The sequence below is a fragment of the Acaromyces ingoldii genome (genome assembly GCF_003144295.1).
Source record: "Acaromyces ingoldii strain MCA 4198 unplaced genomic scaffold FA10scaffold_3, whole genome shotgun sequence".
In the NCBI taxonomy this organism is placed as follows: Eukaryota; Fungi; Basidiomycota; class Exobasidiomycetes; order Exobasidiales; family Cryptobasidiaceae; genus Acaromyces; species Acaromyces ingoldii.
The window spans coordinates 3,042,021-3,059,418 of NW_020290249.1; the positions used below are offsets into that span (position 1 = coordinate 3,042,021).

General features: G+C 60.0%; 6 protein-coding genes across 6 annotated transcripts; 1 reads left to right on the forward strand and 5 right to left on the reverse strand.

Moving 5' to 3' along the window:
* Nucleotides 1-41: 41 nt before the first annotated feature.
* FA10DRAFT_242039 (hypothetical protein) lies at nucleotides 42-6,274 on the reverse strand. Its single transcript, XM_025519269.1, has 3 exons — nucleotides 6,012-6,274; nucleotides 4,509-5,940; nucleotides 42-4,444 (listed from the first exon to the last, which is right to left on the reverse strand). The coding sequence occupies exons 2-3, from the start codon at nucleotides 5,801-5,803 to the stop codon at nucleotides 298-300; spliced, it is 5,442 nt and encodes a 1,813-aa protein (XP_025378204.1). The 5' UTR covers nucleotides 5,804-5,940; nucleotides 6,012-6,274; the 3' UTR covers nucleotides 42-297.
* A 604-nt stretch (nucleotides 6,275-6,878) lies between these two features.
* On the reverse strand, nucleotides 6,879-8,818 carry FA10DRAFT_267427 (zf-DHHC-domain-containing protein). Its single transcript, XM_025521900.1, has one exon. The coding sequence runs from the start codon at nucleotides 8,774-8,776 to the stop codon at nucleotides 6,950-6,952; it is 1,827 nt and encodes a 608-aa protein (XP_025378205.1). The 5' UTR covers nucleotides 8,777-8,818; the 3' UTR covers nucleotides 6,879-6,949.
* Nucleotides 8,819-8,960: 142 nt separating this feature from the next.
* FA10DRAFT_267428 (polyubiquitin 10) lies at nucleotides 8,961-10,629 on the reverse strand. The gene is made up of 4 exons (XM_025521901.1): nucleotides 10,528-10,629; nucleotides 10,141-10,337; nucleotides 9,858-10,065; nucleotides 8,961-9,792 (listed from the first exon to the last, which is right to left on the reverse strand). Exons 2-4 carry the CDS (start codon nucleotides 10,324-10,326, stop codon nucleotides 9,041-9,043), a joined length of 1,146 nt encoding a protein of 381 aa, XP_025378206.1. The 5' UTR covers nucleotides 10,327-10,337; nucleotides 10,528-10,629; the 3' UTR covers nucleotides 8,961-9,040.
* A 492-nt stretch (nucleotides 10,630-11,121) lies between these two features.
* Nucleotides 11,122-11,972, forward strand: FA10DRAFT_267430 (peptidyl-tRNA hydrolase II). The gene is made up of 2 exons (XM_025521902.1): nucleotides 11,122-11,778; nucleotides 11,847-11,972. The coding sequence occupies exons 1-2, from the start codon at nucleotides 11,306-11,308 to the stop codon at nucleotides 11,947-11,949; spliced, it is 576 nt and encodes a 191-aa protein (XP_025378207.1). The 5' UTR covers nucleotides 11,122-11,305; the 3' UTR covers nucleotides 11,950-11,972.
* A 114-nt stretch (nucleotides 11,973-12,086) lies between these two features.
* Nucleotides 12,087-14,123, reverse strand: FA10DRAFT_286679 (hypothetical protein; the record flags this gene model as incomplete). Its single annotated transcript, XM_025524089.1, has 1 exon — nucleotides 12,087-14,123. One exon carries the CDS (start codon nucleotides 14,121-14,123, stop codon nucleotides 12,087-12,089), a length of 2,037 nt encoding a protein of 678 aa, XP_025378208.1.
* Nucleotides 14,124-14,609: 486 nt separating this feature from the next.
* FA10DRAFT_252743 (heat shock protein 70) lies at nucleotides 14,610-17,185 on the reverse strand. The gene is made up of 2 exons (XM_025519664.1): nucleotides 16,736-17,185; nucleotides 14,610-16,668 (listed from the first exon to the last, which is right to left on the reverse strand). Exons 1-2 carry the CDS (start codon nucleotides 17,131-17,133, stop codon nucleotides 14,946-14,948), a joined length of 2,121 nt encoding a protein of 706 aa, XP_025378209.1. The 5' UTR covers nucleotides 17,134-17,185; the 3' UTR covers nucleotides 14,610-14,945.
* Nucleotides 17,186-17,398: the final 213 nt, after the last annotated feature.

Sequence of the window (17,398 nt, forward strand, 5' to 3'; positions counted from 1 at the left end):
AAGAGTCCATTGGATTGTTTCGAGGCGCGATTCTTGAGAGACTAGGAAAGAGAGACACAGGCGAGAAGAGGGAGAAAATGCGGCGTGAAGAAAAGAGAGGGAGGTCTACGGTTATTGTTTTGGGAGGGTGTGATTGTGCTGAAGAGAGTGTCTTGTGTGTGTTGTGTATGAGTGTGTGTGTGTGTCTGTTTTCCAAAGAGACAAAAAAGAGATACAGGGAGGCGAGAGAAAGAAAAGTTCGTAAGAGAGACAGACGAGCAACTGTGTGTGTGCGAGAGAGAGTGCCCTGGTGGAGAATTAAAGCGTCTTGCAGAACTCGCAGTCGACGTTGATCGTCGAGCCGAGGATGGCCGGAACGGCAATGAGGCAGACAAAGATGGCGAATGCGAGAACGAACAAGAGTCCGTAGCGGATGACGATGCTTCGCCTTTGCTTGCGCGCGCGCAGGCTGTAGATGGGCGCGTGGATCTGCCGCGAGGGTCGGAGCCAGAAGAGCATCATCGAGTGGATCTTGTTCATGAACGGAATCAGGAGCGGCAGCGAGAGGCCAAAGAGGAGAATGTGGGCCTGGACAAAGTCGGCCGAGAAGAGCGAGGCCTCGATGATCTTGACGACAAACTCTCGTGCCGGCTGGCTGAAGGCGTGTCCACCCAGACCGCGGCCGTACCATCGTCCCGTCCACCAAGCTCGGTTGGTCTCGTCGTGCTTGAGCTCACGCGAGAGGACGAGCGAGATCAAGATCTTGAAGATGGCGCGCTGAATCGCAACAACGGCGATGATGCCCAGAACGGCGTGCGACGCGTTCCACAGCTCGAGGAACCAGAGAAACTCAAAGGCGACAATGATGCCCACGACGGCGAGGATGTGGGCAATGGCGGCCATGACCGATCCGAACTTGGCGCAGCAGTTGTTGAGGGCCGGCCCGAGGAACATGCTGATCATGAAGAGGATCAGGAGCACGGCGGCATTCCAGACGATGGGACCCAGGGCAATGATTGCGATCCTGGCAATGGCGCCCATCGGCGGGTCACCACGGTTGTGGAAGCTCTTGACGAAGGCGTAGGCAACGACAAAGATGACGGCCATGATGAAAGGCCCGAGGCACTCTGCAAAGATGATCGTACGCCAGCTGGCCCTCGGAACGTCTCCGGCCAGCTTCTCGCTGGGGTGGCCCAGGCGCTTCTTCTTGTAACCGGTGACCTTTGTCCTGCTCAGACGGCAGTAGCCGATCCACGAGTTGGCATGGCTGCGACTGTTGCCGCGCGACATCCAGCGGAGGAATTCGCGGTAGTCGATGATAAAGTCGCTGATGGAGAACTGGTGCGGGTTGAAGAGGAAGGGCGCAATGCACAGGGCCAGGATCGAGACCCAGAAGTAGATCAGGTGCGGGATCCAGAGCGTGAGGGTGACGTAGAGGAGCAGCAGGAGCAGGCGCATGCCCGAGTAGATGGACGGCCCGGCGAAACGCGAGTAGAGGAGCGCAAAGCTCTGCCTCGTCGTGGCAAAACCTCGTCCCGTGGCAATGTAGCGCGCACCACCAAAAGTCATGTTGCTGATGATCGAGTGGCTCGAGATTTGCGTCGAGAAGACCTCAAAGACGGGGCTGAGGGACAAGAAGTGCTTGGACAGACGGACGATGGCCGAAAGCGCGCCGCGCTCCGAGAGCTCCTGGAGGAAGAGGGGCAGGAAAGCAATCATGAAGACGAGGAAGATGGAGATAATCGTCCGCTTGATCCACTCAAACACGGGCTGGAGGTAGTAGCAGCCGCCAGTGCCGACCTGGTACTCGGAGTTTGTCGACTCGCAGATGCTCAGCTCGGCGTTGAGGGTGCCGATGAAGACCATGGCGAGCATGAACATCTGGACGGACATGATGACGAGGATGTTGTTGATGTTGAAACCCGGGTGGCCGTAGTAGAAGGTGAGGAAGCGATCGATGGGCAGCTGGGTGCCGAGGTAGTAGTACTCTCGCGAGAGCATCTGCTCGCCCATACCGTTGCCGAGCTTCGTGGTGAAGTTGAGAATCGTGCCAAAGCCCAAGTCACGGCCCTTGCCACACTGGTAGTACTCGCAGTGCTTGATGCGTCCACCACGTCCGAAAGCGTTCATACCGGCGTAGATGTCCTCGTTGAGATGGAGACCCTTTTGTGCCTTGGAGACACCACCGCGCGTCGTCATGAAGAGAGCATTGAGGAAATCGGGGTGACCATAGTGCAGCTTGCCGCCAATCTGGGCAAGACCACGACCGGCGAGGGTACCGAATGTCTGCTCCTTGCCGGCAGCAACGTCACCAAGAATACCAATGTTCTCCGAGAAAATGTACTCGCGCGCACCGAGAATGGCCACGGGGCTCTTGGCGTGCTCACGGTGGCCCGAGCCGTACGGGTTCTGGTTCGAGACGTTGAAGGACTCGAACTCGCCGAGGACGGAGCGGATCTTGAGGCATTCTTCGAGGTAGTTGTCCTGGTTGGCGTCGATCAGCTGCACGTACTCGCCACGGTGGAAGACGATGGCGTGGTTCTGGTTGTCGGACTTGCCGTCACCCAGAATCGGGTTGCCGGGCAGCTCGATGCGGAATTTGGGCCTCCGCTTGCCGTTGGGCAGAATCTCCGAGTGGCCGTCGACGAGGGCCGAGAACCATCGAGACTCGCCGCCATCCTTGCGGGGCGCCTCTTCGTCAAGGTAGGCAATCTGGAGGTCTGGGTAGGCGCGCAGCAGGAACTCGGTGTTTTCGTGCTCCTCCTTGTTGAACTTGGAGTAGCGCTGCATGGAAATGACAAACTTGAACTTGCGGCGGCTCATGCGCTCCAGCTCCCGCTCCAGCTTCTCCGTGTTGCCGCCAAACAGCTGCACCACCTCGGGGTTCTCGACGCGGTAGAGGAGCTTGATCGCCTTGGCGTAGTTCATGAAGCCCGACACGGTGCGGTACAGCGTCTGGGCACGCAGCGAGGACCAGATTCTCGTCCGGAGCGTGTACTCTGGCGCAGCCGACTTGAAACCAATGCAGTAGAATGGCAGGTCGTCCGTCTTTGTGCTGCTTCCCTTCGTCCCCGACTTTTCGTCGCTGCCATCGCCGGCGCCAAAGGGCGACGAGCCGGCGAGGCCGCTCGTCTCCTCGGCGAGAATCTTGGTGTCCTTGACGAAGTTGTCCCACTCAATGGGGTGGAGCTGCTTGAGGTACTCGAGCAGCGTCACGCGCGTGTTCTGGTCCTCTTCGCGGATAATCTCACGGAGCGAAAGGAGAATCTTCTCGCTGTAGTGGGGCGTCAGGACGGTGAAGGTGGGCATCGCGTCGATGGGCAGCGGCTCCGGCAGCGTCGTGGTGAGCGACTGGGCAAAGAAGCTGATGCGGCGCTCGGCCTCGGAACCCTTGGGGAAGAACTCGGACTTGACGCCCTTGTCCGTCTGGCTGATGAAGAACATGGGCGCACGGAGCGTGCGCTTGCCCTCGTCGCCCGAGGGTACCTGGTGGTAGAGGAGCTTCTGCACGTGGTCGATGGAGAGGAGGTGCTCGCGGTACATGGAGATGATGATGGCGTTCCAGACCTGGGAGACGAGCACCTTGGGCTTGTACTTGATCTCCATGTCGGCCGTGGCCAAAAGCTTGGCGTAGATGCGCTTGGGCAGGCGCTGGAAGATATCGGACCAGGGCGTCCAGATTGAGAGGCCCATGGAGAAGGACCACGCAATGCTGAAGACGGAGTTCCAGATGACGTACCAGAGGAAGGTGTCGAGAAAGAAGAGGCAGAGATCCATAATCGTCATGGCCGTCAGCGCAAACGCGGGCTGGTTGGCGCAAAGACCCGCACCAAAGTACTTGTCGCTGCACGCCTGCACCTTCATCGTGATCATGACCGCCAGCGGGTCACGGAAGGAGAGGGTGAGGAAGAAGTAGCTTTCGGTGAGCTTGCAGCCAAAGATGAGGCACCAGAGCAGGCAGCTGACGAAGCGGTGGCTGGCCTGCAGGGGTGCGTAGCTGGCGGTAAAAGTCTGGTTGGCGAGGTACTTGCGCGCCTTGCCTGCGACGCGATCACCAAACATCCTGCCCGAGGGAACGAGGGAGAAGAGAGCAGTGATGCAGCCGGCGGCGCCAATGTGGCAGTATGAGACAATATTTGCGACGGTGCCCTCCTTGTTGAAGCCGTGGATGTAGACGGCGGGTGCGACGGTGACACCGAGGCAGATGAGGAGGAAGATCATGCGCCGCATCAGGTGGCTCGTGTTGTTCCATGTCGTGGGGATGTAGGAGAACTCGGCAATGGTGGCGAGAATCATGAGAACCGTCGAAACGGCACCGCCGAGCGCAGAGGCCGACAGGAGCTGTGCCGTCGAGGGGTTCTTGGTCTGCTCGTAGATCATGGGTGCGTTGAATGCGGTGTAGTACCAGAAGACGGAGATGTGCAGGATCCAGATGCGGTTGAAGTTGACGAGGACGTGGGCGAAGCTGTGGTCGGCGACAGTGGGATCAGCATCCAGAAAACAACCGTGCAACTATTAGAGACACTCACCTGCGCTTCTCCTTGTACGTCTTGAAGAAGACACGGTTCCAGTCGATCTTGTCAAACTTCATGAAGCGCTGGTTGGCCGGCACATCGACGAGCCTCGTCTTGTCGTTGAGCACGATTCTGCCAATGCCCTCAGGGTACCAGAAGAGCTGGTTGACGTCGTCGTAGCCGATGATCTTGTCGTGGTCCTTTTCCTTCTTGACAAACTTGCCGTCGACAACCTCAAAGACCTGGTCGCGCAAGAACCGGTAGAGGGGCTTGACGACGGCACGCAGATACAAGCCCTCGGGCACGGGCTCCATGCGGTTCTGGCACTCGGGCGAGCGGTAGTAGTCGTCTGCGCACTTGAAGATGAAGCAGAGGCACTCGGGCACGAAGCGCACCTGGCCGCCCTCGCCCCAGCAGAGGAGGTAGAGGGCAATCTGGCGCAGCCGGTCGTAGTCGCTCATCCGGTTCATGGCCTCGCGCCACCGTGTGGCGGCCGACTCGAGCGACTTTGCGCTGGCGTTGAGCTTGGCGGCCGCCGCCGCTGCGGCGCCCGTCTTTTTGCCACCAAGACTGGCGGCCCGCGCGAGGCCCGGGTTCTGGGCCTTGCCAATGGCGTCGTCGAGGTCGAGCTGGGCAGCAAAGTACCACTTGCGGTAATTGGCATGCTCGCCGCCAATGTAGTCGGCGTGGAGCGTGAGGAGGGCCTGGGTGGGCGACATGCGCGAGGAGCGCGAGTCGAGGAGGATCATGAGGTGGTCGTACATGTTGCGCATGCTGTCGCGCTGGAAGCCAAACTTGTTGGCGAGGTCGATGAAGATGTCCTCGATCTCCTCCTTTGCCAGCGGGATCTGGTGCTCAGCCGTCCAGGCCGGGTACGGTTCTCGCTGCCGGTAGCCCTGGCCCGGGTAGTCGGTATAGGGGCTGGAGATGCCCGAGGGCGCATAGCTGGCAGCACCGTAGCCACCCGCGCCCATGCCGCCGTTGCCGCTGCCCCCACCGTGGCTGCTCATCTGGCTGCCGGCCATCATCGGCGGTGGCCCTCCCCGGCCACCAGGGCCGCCGGATTCCTGGCTGTATGCGTATGCTTCCTTGTTGTAGCCACCTTCAAACGAGTCGCCGTCGTTGTAGCCGTGACCAGGGATAAGGTCGGCGGCGCTCCCCTCTGATGCAAACGTGTCCCTCCGGTAGCTCGACTCGCTCGCCGCCTCGTCGTGGAAGCCGGCAAAGGGGTTTGTCGGGGGCACGGCACCGCCGCCGTGGCCGCCTGAAGGTGGAGGCCCGTGGCCTCCGTAGCCGCCGGGTGAGGCCATAGTGGGGCAACCAGTCGTCGCCTTGACCAAGCTGCGGCTTTTGCTTTTATCTCGACGTCGTCGCCCTCGTCGTCGTCGTCGTCGTTAAATGAGGACGCCGCTGCCAAGAGAAGCTCTACGGGACTGCTCCGATTCGTCTGGTGGGACCGAGCTCCAATGAGCTTTCTCGAACTTTACGACCGCCCTCACCGGGACCGATTCGACTCACAAAGAAAGATAAGAGTAGCCCTCAGACGACCGTCAATCGACCTCCTGCAGTCGTCAACACGGTCGTGCCGTGCGTCGTGAGAGAGCCGGAGCGCGCTGGCCGGCAAAATTCAGTGAGAGACGAGGTTGGGAGGAGGCGAAGAGGGAGAGGGAAGGGAGAAGAGCGCGCGAGAGAGGGAATGAGAGATAGCGAGCCTAGGGAGAGTCGTAGTGGTGAAGAGAGGTCGACGCACAATAGTGGGTCGATGGCGAGAAAGAAACACACCAAACGTATCTTAGGAGCGAGCGACTGCAAAACATCGCCAATAATTAGAGGACACACATAACAACCACCCCTGGAATTGCGCGGCAGGTTTTCTTAGCAGAGGCGAGCAATACAAGAAACATAGGGGGGAGGGATAAGGCTAAAGGCAATTTCGAAATTGCACAGACTTAAAACTTTCTTCATTTGGCACTGTGGCAGTGAAAGAGGAGCTGCTGCATCAGCGAGGCGCGTTTTCCACATGTCCCCTCTACATCTGCCGCCTGCCGCCCTGCCTGTCCTGCCTCTTCCCATATTTCGCGCTTTAAGGGTTTTCTTGATTGCCCTTTAGGCTGGCGGCAGAGGATGAGCCAAAGTTTTTGCCCAGCCTCTTGTTTCCATTTCCTTTTTCCCCTCTTTTGAATTCTTTTTTTTCCCTCCGGAGGCAGCCAAGGGCCCAAGTGGTACTGTAAGTGGACGTCGGAGGCGGCAGCAGGGTCTGCTCGGCCGGCTGGCGGGCGCACGGCGATCGCTTGCCAATTTTAGAATCGCAGCTGCATATTCTTGCTTGATTGCGGCCGTATGCAGTGAGCTGAGAGCTGTCCTTATGAGTGTATGGTTGGAGTGTATAGTCAAACATGCTAGAGACACCGAGTTGATCAAAGTAGATGACATTATCTGGAATGAGGCTGCTCTATCTATGCTGGTGGTGATGATGATGACGGCGACGGCGGCCCGCCCTGCTTCTCCTGCCACCTGGCTCTCCTTTGCATGACTTGCGACGGCAGCAGCGGCTGGCCGCCGTCGACGACGGCAAGCCCGTCGTCGTGGTCCATCATGGGGTCGTACTGGATGTAGGTGGCGCCTCGGGCGCGCATCTCGCGCTCGAGCAGCTGGCGGAGCCGTTCCTCCTCTTCCTGCCTGGCCAGCCAGGCCTGCTCCCGGTCCATCTCCTCGTATCCCCTCGTCCACTCATCTCTCTCTTCCCCGTACTCGTCGTCGTTGTCGTTGCCGTCCTCCTCCTCCGAAGCTGCCCGCTCCTCCTCAGAGCCGCCGGCGTCGGGGTCGTCGAGCGTCTCGTCGATGGCCCATTGCCTGGGCTTGACCTCGTAGCCTTCGCTGCCCCTCCTGACTCGGACCCTGCTGCCCTGTTGCCCGTCTTCGCTCTCGCTCTCGCTCTCCGACTCGCCCGACTCGATCTCACGGTGGAAATCGGGATGCCACGGCGACACACTGCTCACGCCCGTCTCGTACGGTGTTGTCGACTGCTTCGTCGTCGTCATCGTCGTTGCTGTCGTCGTCTCTGCCGTCGCGTCGATTGTATGCGCTGCCTTTCTCTGCCGCAGCGTCTCGGAGTTGGACGGCGTGAGGGCAGGGTTGAAGCCATCGCCGCCATAGGTGAAGGGGGAGCGGCTCTTGAGCATCTCTGGCGTCACGGCCGCTGCCTTCCTGCTGGCCGCTGCCGCAGCCGCCGAAGGGTCCGCCGGCGGCCAGCGGTACTGATCGTCCCACTCGGCATGGCTGCCGACGCGCCAGACGAGGCCATCGCCCCGCGTCGCGCCCGGCCAGCACCACCCCAGCGGGCTCCAGCCCAGGACGCTGGCGGCATTGGAGAGCGCCGAGCCGAGGTCGAAGGGGAAATCGGCGCCGCGCGTGTCGGCACGGAGGCGGCCGCGTCGGAGCAGGCCCCCGACCTTGTCCTTCTCCCAGCCCTCGATGGTGGTGCTGTTGGTGGCGAGGCAGTAGAAGTGGTAGATGCTAAAGACGCCGACGAGGCAGAGCGTGGGCACGCACGCGGCATAGTTGAGCACGAGGAGCACCATGGCGCCGTTGCTGCTCGGCGGGCGCCACTGCCCGCCGAGGCGCACCCACCAGTGGTCGAGAACGAGGAGCGAGAGGCCGGCGAGGTGCATGGCGCAGCAGACGTCGACGAGAAAGAGAAAGCGGATAAAGGAGGCATAGTTGCGCTGGCCCACGCAGTTGGCCACCCAGGGGCAGTGGTGGTCCATTCGCAGCACGCACCGCCGGCACGTCTTGCAGTGGTGTGCCCGCGGCGGCTTGTATGCCTTGCACTTGCCGCAGTATCTCCGCTTGTTCCCACTCTTTGCCGGCCGCTCCTTCACTCCTTCTGCCGCCTCCTTCTTCTCGTCCTCCTCGAGCGCCGGGGGCTGCCAGCCGGCAGGGACGCTGCCCGGATCCATGCGCACGCACAGCGCATAGTTGAGCAGCAGCAGCCCAGCACAGACATTGAAGGGGACGAGGTACTTGGCAAGGTGCCACGCCGCCTCGGCCCGCGTCTCGTAGGCGAGCCGGTGGAAAAAGTAGGGCGCAAAGAGAAATGGCTGGGGCGAGACGACGAGAAAGAGAATGAGCGACAGCGTCGAGGCGACCCAGATCTTTTCGCTCGTCTTCAGCGGCGCGCGTTCGCCGCGCCTCGCTACTGCTCCCCTGCGCTTCTTTGTCCGCACGGCGGCTGCGACAGGGGTAGGAGGCTCCCTGGCTTCCGGCGCCGTACCTGCCTCCATCTCGTGGTGTCCTGTTCGTGGAGCGGCAGTCAAGACGTCGCGTGCAAGGAAGAAAGAGGCAAAATTTAGAGTCGCGCGGCCCGGTGGAGCAAGCAGCGTCTAAATGTTCACGCCAGCTGATATTTCGACACTGCCGCGGATCATTCTCAGACAACGTAAGCTTAAACGACTGGTAAGATGATGACAGCATTGATTGGCTAATCACTGGTAACTAAACAGCAGGTGGGACACAAAGGGGGGTAACGATAGGTTGTCGCAGGCAGTCTACTGGCCACCACGGAGACGGAGGACAAGGTGCAGGGTCGACTCCTTCTGGATGTTGTAGTCGGCCAGCGTCCTGCCGTCTTCGAGCTGCTTGCCGGCAAAGATCAGCCTCTGCTGGTCCGGGGGGATGCCCTCCTTGTCCTGAATCTTGGCCTTGACATTGTCGATGGTGTCGCTGCTCTCCACTTCAAGCGTGATGGTCTTGCCCGTCAGCGTCTTGACAAAGATCTGCATACCACCGCGGAGCCGGAGCACGAGGTGGAGCGTCGACTCCTTCTGAATGTTGTAGTCAGCCAGTGTCCTGCCGTCCTCGAGCTGCTTTCCTGCGAAAATGAGTCGCTGCTGGTCCGGAGGAATGCCCTCTTTGTCCTGGATCTTTGCCTTGACATTGTCAATCGTGTCGCTGCTCTCCACTTCCAATGTGATTGTCTTGCCCGTAAGTGTCTTGACGAAGATCTGCATACCACCACGGAGTCGGAGAACGAGGTGAAGGGTGCTCTCCTTCTGGATGTTGTAGTCTGCGAGCGTGCGGCCGTCCTCAAGCTGCTTTCCGGCAAAGATGAGTCGCTGCTGGTCCGGAGGGATGCCTTCCTTGTCTTGAATCTTTGCCTTGACGTTATCAATTGTGTCGCTGCTTTCAACTTCGAGGGTAATCGTCTTGCCAGTCAATGTCTTGACAAAGATTTGCATACCACCGCGCAGACGAAGAACCAGGTGAAGGGTAGACTCCTTTTGGATGTTGTAGTCGGCAACTGTGTAATCATGCAAGAGTCAACTTACGAAATTCAGAGATCCGATGAGAGAAGAGCAAACTCACGAGTCCGGCCATCCTCAAGCTGCTTTCCGGCAAAGATCAAGCGCTGCTGGTCCGGAGGGATGCCTTCCTTGTCCTGAATCTTGGCCTTGACGTTGTCAATGGTGTCCGACGACTCAACCTCGAGGGTGATCGTCTTGCCAGTAAGGGTCTTGACAAAGATCTGCATACCACCACGCAGGCGCAGGACGAGGTGGAGCGTCGACTCTTTCTGTGGCGTGGCAAGGTAGACAGACGGTCAGTATGAGTCTGCAACGCCACTAAGGATGAAAGCAAGATCACGTACCTGGATGTTGTAGTCCGCGAGCGTCCGTCCGTCCTCGAGCTGCTTACCAGCGAAGATAAGCCTCTGCTGGTCCGGGGGAATGCCCTCCTTGTCTTGGATCTTGGCTTTGACGTTGTCGATGGTGTCCGAAGACTCAACCTCAAGGGTGATCGTCTTGCCGGTGAGGGTCTTGACGAAGATCTGCATGGCTACTGTGACTGCGTAAGAGCTTGTGTGTGAGTGGATGGATGGATGAATAGATGGGTGATGGGGAAAGGAGAGGGGTGGATGGATGTGCTGGCAGGAGATAATGCATGCGCGCCGCGCATGCTCCACCGCCACGCGGGCCTAAGGCCCCGCATCCACCCACTCTGGTCCCCGGTGGCAAGCCAGAAAAGCACAACTCACCTTTGATGGAAGGATGTGGTGAAGTGCGTAAGAATGTCTGGGAGAATCACTGGCGACGGCTGGATGGGTAGCGGTGCGCAAGTGAAGTGGGTAAGATGAGGTGATTGGGGGAGTCAGAAGGTGTGAGATAGGCCCAAGGGTCTCGCCTTTATATAATCACTGTGACCAGGACGGTACCGGACGCCATTTTGGAATTCGACAATTCGAAAATGGTTGTAATCGGCCCATCTAGGGCCAAAATGCCACGTGTTTCGTTCCTCGACGGCCGACAGGCCCCGACCAGGCGCAGGGCTAGAAGTCTCGGTGGCTTGCTAAATTTGGACCGCTCCGCGCCGCCTTTGTTGTCCTGCTACTCACCGCTCTGCAGTGCTTTGTTGTCCTGCTACTCTCTTCTCAGGCAGCTGGACGTATAAGTAGGGCCCCCATTTCTCCAAAAGCTCCTTCTCTTTGTCCATCAGGGCCCAGGTAACGTCACCTAAAGACGACGCCTGTATCTCGTCCGTCGTTCAACGCGGATGACAACGTGTACATCACGTGACCCCTCAAGAGGGGCTTGCTAGAGTTGGTCAAATTTCATTTGCCCCGGTCGACAACGAAGAGAAGTTCGGACCGACGCACCACGAGGGTTGAGGGTGGTGGCTTTCGGAATCCTCCGTCGTGAGCATTGCGCAGTGAAGAGGGCAGAGGGCAATGAGCACCTCGTCGAGCATTGGTGTGTGACGCAGTGACGGGGCATCCCATCCATCATGGGACCAGGCAGGCTGACAGGCGGCGGATGATGGCAGAAGCGGCGACGACATACGGCCTCCTCTGCATCTCGTCGCTCGTCATTGGCTACTACCTTGGCGTGGGCCGCAACCTGCTTGGCTACAACGCGCACGCGCGCACCCGCCTGGCCGCCGCCGAAGGCGAGGACTCGGAGTCGGAGGACGGGGACACGGACACAGACCTGACAGACGAGGCGCTGGCAAGGATGAATGCGCTGCGGGCAGGCTTGCTCGAGGAGTGCAAGCTCGTCCTCGTCGTGCGGACAGACCTCAAGATGGACAAGGGCAAGATTGCAGCGCAGTGCAGCCATGCGACGCTGGCCTGCTACAAGGCCCTGGCCCAGGCCAACCCCAAGGTGCTGCACCAGTGGGAGCGCTCGGGCCAGGCCAAGGTCGCGCTCAAGTGCTCCACCGAGGACGAGATGCTGGCGCTGGAGCGCCGCGCAAAGGAGCTCAACCTGTGCGCGCGCAGCATCCGCGATGCGTGCGTGTCTGTCCTGCCCTCTGCCTTGTTTCTGAGTAAGAAATGCTGACTCTCTCTCTGAAAACCAGCGGCCGCACGCAGATTGCAGCGGGCAGTCGCACCGTGCTCGGCATCGGCCCAGGACCCGTCAAGATCATCGACCAGGTCACCAAGCATCTCAAGCTGCTGTAGCCATTTTGCGCCATCGAGTGGACTTCTTTACAATCTGTACTGTTACACAAAGAGAAACACATAGTCATAGTCACAAACACAGAGAGAAGATGATATCCGGGAGAAGGTGATATCCTAATTGCCTTCTTTATACACTTTCACCCGCTGTTTTCCGTATTTCCTGCGTGCTTCTGGCGCACGTACGCCGATGCTTGCTCCTCCCACGCAGCCCGGATGTCGCTGAGACGGGCCCTAGCTGCGTGAATCCTGTCCCGTGCGTAGGCAGTTACTGCGCCTTCATCCACGCGGAATTCAGCGGCAAGCCGGCTGCAGTCCTCCGCGGTGAGATCGAGTGTCATGCCGAGAAAGGCATCCATGCATGCCGAAGCCTCCTGAGACAGCATGTTTGGTGGCGGCGCCTCGTGCACATGCATCTCCACCCACTTCTTGCGCTCCTCGAAGGCCGCCCAGGCCCTTTGACGGTGTGCATTCCTCCGCACCTCGTCGAGGTCGCCGAGCCGGGAGACGAGCACGTCCTTGTATGCATTGAACATGTATGCTCTACGTTCCCGGGCCGCCTCATTTTCCGCACGCTCGAAGAGGTCGAGTCCTCCCTCGAGGAGGGTGAAGAGACGGTCAGTTGGGATCTGGGCGGAAAAGTAGCACGACGGCCGCAGCTGCCCACCGACAAGGATCATAGTCGTGGCCGTGCTCCCGTCCTTGTCCTTGCGCTTGTCCCTGACCTTCGCTTCCCTGTCTTTTTTCTTCGTATCTGGCTCATCCGCCTTGGCTGCTGCTGCTGCTGCTGCTACAGTGAGGGACTGGTGTCGCTCCATAAAGTCGAAGAGGATGCCCCTGGCCATGGGCTGCTTGTACGGTCTTGTCTGCTCACGTTGCTCCTGTAGAGCGGCCACTGCGACGACTGCAGCTGCTGTCGCTTCCGATGTCTGCTTTCGCAGCTTTTCTTGGTCCTCGGCCTGAGCGGCGAGCATCTCTCTAAGCTCCTTGTTTTCCAACCCCAGAGCCTCCAGGCGTCGAGTGAGGGGCACGAGGCGCTCCTCCAGCTGCCCGTACCCGCCGAAGTACTGCTCGCCGTCGTCGCTCCTCCTCCTCTTCCGCTTGCGACTGTTGTTCTGCGCGGCCCCATGCTCCAAGCACTGCTGCTGCTCGTTGTTGTTTGCAAGTACTATCGTCTGCTCGCACCGCGTCGTCGTTGCTCCATCCACTTTGTTTTTATACAAGTCAATGATCTCAGCATCAACTGATTTTCCACCGTCGACGTCGCTGCGATGGGCATCCATGTCCTTCTCATTAGCGGGACTTTCGATATCGTGCGAATGTGCTCGAGCGACGCAATCAATAGTCTTCGCTGGCGGCTGCTGCTGGTTGTTCATTTTGCTTTCGAGAATAACACCGTCCACGGTCTGCGCTCGCTTCTGCTTGCCATCGCCACTGACACCGAGATTTAGCGAGAGCCTGCGCCGCTGCTCCTTGACGAGCACGCGCGTGTCAGCGTCGGCCCAGCTCGCGAGCTCGCGCTGCGAGGCGTGTCGCCAGCCGACGTGCCAGCTCGCACGCACGGGTATATATCGGTGCTCGTCGGCGGCAGGCTTCGTCCAGCCGAGCTGTGCGGCGCATTCGTCCCACAGTGAAGCCAAGCGAGCCTGCGACAGGGCCACGAGGTTGCTGCTGTCCTCGGCGTCAGTGACGGGGACGTAGACGGCTACGACGCTCTCTCGCCTTTCGTGCAGTCGAACGTCGCTAATTTTACTGTCGTCATCGTCGTCGTCGTCCTCGATCAGACTGATCCACGACTGCATCCTTCCTGGTGCTGACGCTGGAGGTCCCGGCTCTTCTGCTCCTGCTCCTGCTCCTGCTCCTGCTTGTGCTTGTGCTCCTGGTACCTTTGCCCTTGACAACGACTCGCTCTCTCGCCTTGCCGATCTGATCCGACAAGAAATGGCCGCACGCCGCTCGATGCGCCTCTGCGCGTCGGCCGCGCGCCGGCTCCTCTCCGCCAGGGCCTCCCTCACGACCGTCTCGGCATCAGGCAGGTCCAGATCTGCGTCCGCGTCTGCATCTGCAGCTGACTCGATGCCCTTCGCATGCCCGCACGGTAATTGCTGCTGCTGCTGCTGCTGCTGTTGCTCTTCTTTTGTGAATTTTGGCCCGCCGGTGGCTGGGCTGGAATGCATTTTGCGCCATGTTGGCAATGGCGACGGCAGTATTGACGCTGCTGGCAGTGATGTGCGATCCAGCGGTTTAAACGACGACGGCGTTGGGTAGAACGGCGGCGGCAGCGAGTCGCGACTGGTGTGCGTCGTCACTTCACGTCTGATAGGGAATTGGGGAGGAGGGGGAAAAGAAAAAGAAGGCAAGGGTATCATCGTTTTGGTCTCGTTGCTTGTTGTTGAATGAGGGGAAGGGGGAGAGGAAAGGGCGCGATGGGGATGGATGGTCGCCGTGATGGATACTGCTGGGCCGCGCGGGAGGACGGAGGCCAGCGGGGCCGCCTGCCGCGACGCACCCGTGCACGCAGAGGCAGGTGCGGCATGCAAGCCAGGCTAGACGTACTCATTCACTACTGTTGTGCAGTAGTACGTGCTAGCGAGCCCAGATGCGAGGAATTAATATTGCAATGGCTGCCTCCTCCGCGCCTGCAAGCGTCAAGCGTCGACAGTCAAGCGTCGACAGTCTACTCGAGCCGAGTGCGTACGTAGTAGATAGGAGTACACTTCAGCCTGCCTGCCTGTCTGCTCCAGGGTGAAGAAAGCAGCGTCGAACGGGAGAAAGGCAAGTGGGTCTCACTCAGTGCGGCGCGCACGGGAGAACGGGCAAACGCAACAACATTCTCCGCCAGTGAGACGAGGAAAGTCATCTCCCGCGCGGCAAGTCACACAGCGAGACACAGCGATACAGAGAGCGCACGATTTATTCAAGTCTTTTTGTGTGTGTATGGAGAGAGGAAAGAGAGACAGAGTGGGAGAGGGAAGAGATGAGATGAAGGAGCAAGTCTACTACAGCTCGTCGTGGCCCCCGCCCCACTTGAGGTCGTCGTCGTCGTCGGCAGCACCTGCGCCGCCCGCACCGGCACCGGCACCGGCACCGTCGCCGTAGACCTTGGCAGTGATGGGTGCAATCTGCGCCTGGAGCTCCGAGAGCTGCTCCTCAATGTCGGCCGCCTCTGCGTTGGCACTGTTCTCCTCGAGCCACTGCTCGCTCTCCTTGAGGGCCTCCTGGATCTGCTTCTTGTCGTCGGCGTCGAGCTTGCCGCCGAGGCCCTCCTTGTCGTTGACCGTCTGCCTCGTCGAGGCAATGAAGTTCTGGAGGCTGTTGAGGGCCTCGACGCGCTTGCGCACCTCCTCGTCGTGCTCGGCAAACTCCTCGGCCTCCTTGACCATGCGCTCAATGTCCTCCTCCGACAGGCGGCCCTTGTCGTTGTTGATGGTGACCGACTCGGACTTGCCGGTGCCCTTGTCGGCAGCCGAGACCTTCATGATGCCGTTGGCGTCGAGCTCAAAGGTGACCTCGATCTGGGGCACGCCACGTGGCGCAGGCGGGATGCCGGTGAGCTCAAACTTGCCCAGCTGGTGGTTCTGCGACGTGAGCGCACGCTCGCCCTCGTACACCTGGATCAGCACCGTATTCTGGTTGTCGGCTGCCGTGGAGAAGATCTGCGACTTCTTGGTGGGAATGACGGTGTTGCGGGGGATCAGCTTCGTCATGACGCCGCCCGTCGTCTCGATACCGAGCGTGAGCGGGTTGACGTCGATGAGAAGGATACCGGCAGCGCCCTCCTCGCCAGCAAGGACACCGCCCTGGACGGCAGCACCCCAGGCGACGGCCTCGTCGGGGTTGATGCCCTTGGAGGGCTCCTTGCCGTCAAAGAAGTCCTTGAGGAGCTGCTGGACCTTGGGAATGCGCGTGGAGCCACCGACGAGGACGACGTCGTCGATGTCCTCCTTCTTGACGCCGGCATCCTTGAGCACCTGCTCGACGGGCTTCATCGTCTTGCGGAACAGGTCGGCGTTGAGCTCCTCAAACTTGGCACGGGTGAGCGTCTCGGACAGGTCCTTGCCCTCGAAGAAGCTCTCGATCTCAATCTTGGTGCTCATCTGGCTCGACAGCGTCCGCTTCGCCCGCTCAACCTCGCGCTTGAGCTTGCCCACAGAGCGCTTGTTGCCGCTCGCATCGAGGCTCTCCTTCTTCTTGAACTGCTTGAGGATGTACTCGGAGACGCGGTTGTCAAAGTCCTCACCACCGAGGTGCGTGTCACCGGCAGTGGCCAGGACCTCAAAGACGCCGTCGTCGATGGAGAGGAGCGAGACGTCGAACGTACCACCACCGAGGTCGTAGACGATGATCTGCGAGTCGCCCTTCTTGTCGAGGCCGTAGGCAATGGCGGCGGCCGTGGGCTCGTTGACGATGCGCAGCACCGTCAGGCCAGCAATGACACCGGCATCCTTGGTCGCCTGGCGCTGTGCGTCGTTGAAGTACGCGGGCACGGTGACGACGGCGTGGGTGACCTTGTGGCCCAGGTAGGCCTCGGCCGTCTCCTTCATCTTCTGCAGCACCATGGCCGAGATCTCCTCGGGAGTAAAGACACGCTTGGTGCCACGCACATCGACCTGGATGGCCGGCTTGCCCGCCTTCTCGACAATCTTGAAGGGGAAGTGCCGCGCGTCCTTCTTCACATCAGCGTCGTTCCAGCTGCGGCCGATGAGCCGCTTAGCATCGAAGCTGTTTGTATAAAGAAGTCAGCCTCATCATGGTCTCATCATGCGATGCAGAAATCACCACCACTCACACTGTGTTCTCGGGGTTCTGTGCGGCCTGGTTCTTGGCGGCGTCTCCAATCAGTCGCTCGTCCTCGACGAAGGCGACGTAGGACGGCGTGATACGGTTACCCTGGTCGTTTGTGATGATCTCAACGCGGCCCTGCCGCTGAATGCCGACACACGAGTACGTGGTGCCCAAGTCGATACCAATGACAGACCCGTAGTCGCTCCGCTTCTCGTCGGCGGCCATGACGCCGCCAGCGGGGTGGGAGGACGAGGACGAGGGAAAGACGGCACCAAAGGCAAAGATGGCGACGAGGGCGAGGAGGATGCTGAGGACGGAGACGCGCGAAGCCAGCGGTGTCTTGTGTGCCCGCTGTGCCCGTCTGCGTTGCGCCAGGGAGGCGCCGCGGCTAGGGTAGGCCATGTCTGTTGTCTGCTCTTTGAAGAAAAGAAAGAGAGAGAGAGAAGTGGTGAGACAGTGGTCGATTGGGGAAAGGAGAGAGAGAGGGCGAAAGCTTCGACCTTTTTCTATTTAGCAAGAAGATCCGACTCCACGTCACCCCGAGGGCATTCCAGCTGGCGCTTATTTTCTTCCACGTGTCGCCCACCGCCCTACCGCCCTTCAGCCCGCTGGATCGCCCGCGCGCCTGGCCGCTCGCGCCCACCACTCTGCGCCCCTCACTCTCGTG